Consider the following 7996-nt stretch of genomic DNA (forward strand, 5'->3'; position numbering starts at 1 on the left):
CTGACCCCAGTGTGTAGTGCTCCCCTCCCTTTGTCCATGTGCTCTCATCGTTCAACACCCGCCTATGAGTGAGAACATGCGGTGTTTGATCTTCAGCTCCTCTGTCAGTTTGCTGAGAATGATGGTTTCCAGATTCATCCATGTCCCCACAAAGGACCCAAAACTCATCGTTTTTGATGGCTGCATAATATTCCATGGTGTATATGTGCCACATTTTCCCTATCCAGTCTATCGTCGATGGGCATTTGGGTTGGTTCCAGGTCCTTGCTCTGATTTTTTTTCTTGAAAATTCATCAATTTTCCATTTTCCTGGTATTCTTCTTTCTTATTGTGATTAAATAAACATAAACTTTTACCATTTTAACCATTTCTCAGTGTATAGGTTAGTGGCATTAAGTATACTTACATTTACCATATTATGCCACCACTACTACCATCTATCTGTAGCATTTTTTATCTTCCCAAATAGAAACTCTATATTCATTAAATACTAACTCCCCATCCTGGTTCTTCTTATATTGAGTAATTCTGGATATATGAGATATATTTGGACATTATGAATGCTATGTATTTTAGAGACTCTGGATATTGTTATACTCTTTGAATAAGTACAGGATTTTTATTTGTTTTGGCAGGTAATTAACTTGGTTGGGGTTCAAAGCACAAACTCTGTGTCTTGGGTACACCTCAAATTTCAGTTTGGTTCTTTAATTCTTAGCTGTGCTGCTCTGAATCCACCCTGCACAAATGCGGTTCAGAAGCCAGCCAAAAGCTTAGGCACAGTTATTCCCAGATTTTTCTACTATTTTTCCCTAACTTTCCAATGTCTGTAGCTTTCCTGAACTCTATTCTCTACTTCCTCAAGGCAGAAGGACTTTGAATTTCCATTTGGAGGTCTAGCCTAAAGTGTTCTTTTGTTCTTTGTTCTACATTTGGCACGAGTGCACAGTGCCAAATGTAGCCTGTCCTCAGGATAAAAGCCATAAGAACAGGGAAAATAACTGTGTGCCATTCCTTCCTCTAAGCAGAATTCTCCTCCAGATTCTCTTGCTTTTCTTTTCTATTCTGTGCCTTCAGAAAGCTGTTTGTTCCTTATATTTTTCTGGATTTCACAGCTGTTTTCTATGGTAGGGTCAGTCTAAGACCTACTAAAAGCATACTGCTAACTAATTTTTAAATTATATTTTATATTAGTTCAAAAATATTCTAAGGTAGTTAAGTTTATTATTTGATTTTTCTTCAGCACACAAATACAATATGCTAAATCTTATAAAAGTCAATTTAGACATTCTCTGAAACTAAATAATTCAATAAAAATTACAGAAATGTTCACTGAGGTATTTAGGCCACTGGGAATTCAGGTCTACAAATAAATATCAGGACTTCATGGCAAACCAGCTCCTCAACAGTGTAGCCAAGTCTCCCTACCTTAGTTTTAAAGATGACTAAAACAAATAAGTATAGAAAACAATTTTTAATATTTCAATCAAAACAATTATTTTAGTCTCTATTATATCCAATAGATTATACAATTTAAAAAAATTCTATCAAGTTGATGGTGTTTAAAACCATTCTTTAAAACTAATTTTCAAGCTGGGTGTAGTAGCTCACACTTGTAATCCTAGCACTTTGGGAGGCCGAGGCAGGTGGATCACTTGAGGTCAGGAGTTCGAGATCAGTGTAGCCAACATGGTGAAACCCTATCTCTACTAAAAATACAGAATTAGCCAGGCATGGTGGTGCATACCTGTCATCCCAGCTACTGAAGAGGCTGAGGCATGAGAATTGCTTGAACCTAGGAGGAAGATGTTGTAGTGAGCCAAGATCACGCCACTGAACTTCAGACTGGGTGACAGAGAGAAATTTTGTCTCAAGAAAAAAAAGAACACTTTAGAAACTGAACTCCAAAACTTCCATTACTAATAAAGTTCAAGGGAAAAAAAAAAAAACTGAGTACAAACTAGTTGTCTTCAAATTCACTGGATAAAAAGAAATGAAACATGTTCTACAATATCTAAATAAACAGTACTACATTCCATTATTGGTTATTCACAGCTACAAAGAAAAGGGCCAAAGAAAGAAGCTTTACTTCGTTTGATTAAGTCTTGATTGACATTTGATTTTGGTATTACTTTACAATAACCCATAAGCTAGATATATTTAGAGTGTCCAAACCAGATAGAAAAAAATCATAACAGTCTAGATAGTATATTGACATTTGCCATACCACAGGGATTTAGTGAACACCATGGAGTTTCAGGTTAAAACTCCCTCTATTTTATCAAGAAACATGAAACTCAGCCGCAAACATAGGTCTTTCCTTACTCAGGTTTTATAAAGTATCTTAATATATGAAGAAATCTACAGCCACTTGGAAAGGATTAACTGATTCCTTATAAAGATGACTTAAAATGTAAAGATAAAATTCAAATCATGGAAATATGCTCCAGTATTTTCAATTATCTGGTTACAAATCTTATACATGAATCAGCAAAAGCTAATATAACTCATATCATGATTAGGGATGAAGATAATCCCAAAGCATATAGAAATGAATTTGGAGAATCAACCTGAGGATTCTGAAAGTAAGCAAACATTAGCTTACTAGAAAATAAGTGTGGCCTGTGGGGAGGCAGAAAAGGTAGACAGAGAGGGAGACACACATAGAGAGATACACAGCAAATCCAAAAGGAGAGAAACAAACAGAGATGGAAGAGAAAGGAGAGAATGACAGACACTGGACTGCAGTACGGGGTGGAGCAGTGAAAGGATGAAGGGTGTCAGAGAGATATCTAGAAAAGAAAGTTTTGGGGGAAGGGGACAAATACAAAGACAGAGGGGATGTGGAGGAAAAACAAAATCACCAAGGCAAAAGTAAGAGTCAGAGAAAAAGCGAAAATAACAGAAAAACAGATAGGACACAGAGCATAAAGCCTCCCAAGAAGCGTAGCTGCAAATGGGCAAGAATCTTTTTCCAACTGTATTAAACAGGTAAGTCCACTCACAGAGAATAGCAATTCAGATATAGGAAAAGTCCTTATTTCATATACAGAAGCAAAAATGATTCCTCTTATTAACAGGTCCTCAAAAGTTCAAAGGACTAAAAAAAAAAAAAAAAATTCTAAACTGAGAATCTGGTAAATTACACTACTAAAACTAGTTTCTGGCACTTTGGGAGGTAGAGGCGGGCAGAACACAAGGTCAGGAGTTTGAGGCCAACTTGGTGAGACCAACAAGATGAAACCTCATCTCTACTAAAATTACAAAAATTAGCTGGGTGTGGTGGCAGGTGCCTATAATCCCAGCTGCTCAGGAGGCTGAGGCAGGAGAATCACTTGAACCCGAAAGGCAGAGGTTGCAGGGAGCCGAGACTGTCATTGTACTCCAGCTTGGGTGACAGGGCAAGACTCTGTCTCAAAAACAAAAAAAGGGTGATTTCCTTTTCCTCTGCAGGACAAGGTTCATACTACTTAGCAGAGCATACAAGCCACTCCCTGTGTTCAAACTGCAAAATCTCTTAATCCATTTGGGCTACCGTTAGAAAATACCATAAACTGGGAAGCCTATTAATAATAGATTTCATAATAGAAATCTATTTCTCACAGTTCTGGAGGCTGGGAAATCCAAAATCAAGGTACCCACAGTCTGGTGTCTAATGAGCACCCATTTTCGAATTCATAGATGGCACCTTCTCGCTGTGTCCTCACATGGCAGAAGTGGCAAGCTAGCTCTCAGGGATCTCCTTTTCTAAGAGCATAAAGTTCATTTATAAGGCCTCCACCTCATGACCTAATCACCTCCCAAAGGCCCTACCTCCTAATACCAACACATGAGGGATCAGGTTTCACCATATGAACTTTGGGGGACATAAACATTCAGACCATAGCACCTACCATTCTGGACTTACCTTTAAGTTTTCCAGGAACACTACGCTATTTCGCGACTTTGACCCTGTGCTTTCCTCTTCTGTACAGTAAACTACTACTTACAAGCCCTTAGTCAAGAGTCTCATCCTTCATAAAATTTTCTGACTTCTCATCTATTTCAGACTTTCAATAATTCCTCTAGAATTCCACTGTATCTCAATACTTCTGCTACAGCATTACCACACAGTTTCATTTTTTAATGTTTTCTCTCCTACAAGACTAGAATGTCATCTCTTTGCACTAGTGCCATCGAACAGAACCTGAAACAAACAGGCACCTAGGAATTGTTGAGTGGTCAGACTAATGAAGGTACAGACCTCAGCTGTTTGATCAGAGTGAAGAGGAAAGTATGTATTAGGTAGGTTGACTAACGTTTGCCTCTCACCTGTTTGGAGTTGGTTAAATACAATTTTGCTCCCAGATTTAATATCTGCAGTTTTACCAGATCATCTTCACTAGTGAAGCTTTTAGCCATCTTCCTCAAAACATCAGGGGCAATTTTGGGAACTCGTTCACAGTTTTCTCCAATTAGCCAAAGAATACTTGCTCTAGCAACAGGAACCTAATATGAGAAGCAGATTACATAGTTAAAAGTAAGTTAATCATACTCCAATATTAACATGGAAAAGGGTTTAACTGTTACAAAAGTTTTACACCTATTAATTCATTTAATGTATATCTAGGAATTGTTCCTGTATTTATGGATTTCTTCAGTTACCAAAAAATAAACATATAGGAAATTTCATTAAAATTGATTTCTAAGAGAATATCTTAGAAAAGATTCACAGAGCAAAAACCAATGGTCTAGAGTCTAGACAGAGATGAACAAATTCTGGAAGCAAGTCTGGCTGACCATGCCCATTTGTTTCTCCATTATCTGTTGCTGCTTTTGTGCTATAACGGCAGAAATAGTCACAATGAAGACCCTAAGGTCCCCAAAGCCAAAAATATTGAAAGCCTACCAATTTACAGAAATGGTTTGCTAATTCCTGCTCTAGAGCAGCAGTTCCCAAACCTCAATGCTCATAAAAATCATCCAGGGTTCTTACTAAAAAGACAGTTTTCTGGGATCAGCTCCAAAATAGTATTTCTGTGGTGGGGCCCAGAAATCTATGATTTAAAAAACACCATAGATGATTCCTGAGACAGGTGGTTCACAGAGTCCATTTGAGAACCCGTGGATGATACAGAAAAAGAAATGGATCCATATTATGATTCCAGATCAAAACTGTTTTTGCTCTTTATGTATTAGCATCTGCAACACTGGAAATATATTAAAGTTATAAGATCATCAAGGTTTGTTTATAAAATCATGAATCCTGGTCTATTATTTGGTCAGCAAAAGATATAGGGATAAATTTGTCCAATATTGCATTTTGGCATTATATTTTTAAATAATGTACATTTCAATATAATTTATCTTCTTAAAAGTCACTGCTTTGTGACAAATTGGAAACCTTCCATCAGTACCATTAAGACCAACAATTTAGAGTATGCAAATTAGTTTTATTACTATTTGCTTATTTGTACCCTCCCCTATTCCAAAAGGAATTTGAGAGGATGTGTAAATTAATTTCAGTGAACATTTTCACCTCGCACAGAAAATTTGTTTTTTATAGTAAGTGAAAAGGCTGACAGCTATCATTAAAAGGTGGCATAATGAGGAAAGATAATGCTCTTTTTATAAAGTCCTTTTACAATTTCACAAAGTCCTACTATTTTCTGTATAGTTTCACGGCTATACATAGTATGCTTGTTAAAGAAAAAAATAAGAATAGAGACCTTTCCATAGCTAAAATTTTATCATAATTTCTACCATTGCAAAATCTTTCAAAACACTCATGTGATGAAATTATATTAAGATATAATATTGAGTCCTTCATTAGAATCAGAACGAGATGATCAAAAAAGCCTTTAAATATAAAAGACATACATTTTAAAATATTACAACAGCACATTTTTAAATTATTATTTAGCATAAGTTTAGTAAGACAGAAGAAATCCATAAACTTATGTAATTAAAAAAAGGTCTAAGTGCTGTGACAAATCTATTCATGCAGTGTGATAAAACCGATACCCTTACTATATACTGATTTCTGGAAAGAAAAGAGGTTATTTCTAATGTTCCAAAGGTTACACTGCATTAAGACCTTACTCCAATCAATTATTTTAAATTGGACTAAAAAATAGTAATTGAGTGGTACATTAAATTTTCCGGTATAGAGCAATTCAAGTTGCCCGCCATAATGAAAGGTAGTTCTAAATAAGAATATATGTGCAACTTTGGATTTCGGTTATGCTAGATTTATTTTTCTTAAATATTTTATTATATATTTCTAGTATAAAAATTTGAATTCTATGATATAGCATAATCTATTACACCATTTTAAGTACTTTTCTTCTGGCAACACTCTTGCAATTAAAAAGACAATTCCAAAAAGAAGTAATGTTCAAAGAGATTGTTTATATTCATGAATATACTAAAATTAAAATTAAAATATTGGAATATTGTAAACATTCATAATACATGCATTTAAAATACAACTCTTTGAAAAAAAATCAATAAATCATAATGCTCACAACAAAAAACTCAAAGTGGTGGTGAGAATAAGATATGTAGTTTTCCAGAACTGAGCTAATAAAATCCCAAAGTAAACATTTTTAAAACTTTGAAAACGTCACCACAAGAAATAATATCAATATAAATATAATAATACCAAACTTTTGGTGATGGCATTTTATTACAAAGCTCAGAAACTGACAAAGACAACATTTTTGAGCAGGTGGCTGGGAAGAGAATACTAAGATTTTGGATTAAAGCTTTCCCTTTCTCTTCCCATTAAGCAACAGAACTCTCATTTACATAGCATTGATACCATGAATTTATGGCCACTACTTTCAAAAATTTGAAGCAACTGAAAAAAATGTAGCCAAGAAAATTAGTCACTTTTTAGAGGCCAGGCATGCCAGGTTCACGCCTATAATCCCAGCACTTTGGAGGCTGAGACAGGTGGATCACTTGAGGTCAGGAGTTTGAGACCAGCCTGGCCAACATGGCGAAACCCTGTCTCTACTAAAGATACAAAATTGGGGTGGCATGGTGGTACGTGCCTGCAATTCCAGCTACTTGGGACACTAAGGTATGAGAATTGCTTGAACCCAGGAGCTGGAGGTTGCAGTGAGCCAAGATCACACCATTGCACTCCAGCCCAGGCAACAGTGTGAGACTCCGTCTCAAAAAAAGAAAAGAAAATTAGTCACCTTTTGTTCTTCATGGTCTTTTCAACCACAAAATAAATAGGAACACTGAAATAAAACCAAATAATACACACACAGAGACACAGGCACAGACACACACACAGAGTCATACGTATAATACTTTCATTTGAAGCTCTGCTTTTCAATATTCTCAAAGACAAACTGGATTGTAAATGACTTTGCCTGATTCTTTATTCTAAATGCCCTGAGAAAGTGATTAAATGCACTTTTCAAACCTTGTACTAGAAGGCAGTTTCCACTGCCACCATAACCCATTAATTTGCCTGCAAAAACAAATAATGATTCCTAGTCCACCATAGCAGTTATAGAAAGACATCTAGAAAGATTTTACAGATCACTCTGCAAGCAGTTCAATTTAAAAGCTATTGTGTTTCAACACCAGCCCACTGCACAGTGCAACAGTCTAAAATAAACTCTACAAAAACATCAATTTCATTTATTTAAATTTGTCAAAGGCAAAATCAGTAGACATCTAAGCAAACTGCATACCAACAGCAAATCAGATCTTATACTCGGTATCTAAACTCAATATGCATTAAAACCTAAGCCTGAATTACAATGGGATGTCAGAGAAAGGGTGGGTAACTTGTGAAATGGCAGGCATCCTATGAGGCATCTGGGCAAGCAGGATACAAAGTGCCATTTCAATATTACTCAGTAGTCTTCACAGAATAACATTTTTCAGTTGTTCTTCTAAGATATGAAATCCCATCTGTCCCATTAAACATTATGTGAAATCCTGTTAGAGTGATCCACAGGTAGCACGCTTTTTTTTTTTTTTTTTTTTTTTT

At 35.8% G+C, this 7996-nt stretch overlaps 1 protein-coding gene across 6 annotated transcripts in view; it reads right to left on the reverse strand.

The window, feature by feature from the left end:
* The window catches only part of AP3B1 (adaptor related protein complex 3 subunit beta 1), a 271317-nt gene that overhangs the window by 118567 nt on the left and 144754 nt on the right, over window positions 1-7996 (reverse strand). For all 6 annotated transcript variants that reach the window (XR_001824965.2, XM_017527703.2, XM_017527701.2 and 3 more), the window contains exon 15: window positions 4312-4488. Coding sequence is in view for 5 of the 6 variants with exons in the window: in XM_017527703.2 (XP_017383192.1) it covers window positions 4312-4488 (177 nt within the window). In the remaining variant the exon portion in view is untranslated. The remainder of the gene's footprint in view (window positions 1-4311; window positions 4489-7996) is intronic.

The sequence above is a fragment of the Cebus imitator genome, unplaced genomic scaffold (assembly GCF_001604975.1).
Source record: "Cebus imitator isolate Cc_AM_T3 unplaced genomic scaffold, Cebus_imitator-1.0 Scaffold50, whole genome shotgun sequence".
Lineage (NCBI taxonomy): Eukaryota > Metazoa > Chordata > Mammalia > Primates > Cebidae > Cebus > Cebus imitator.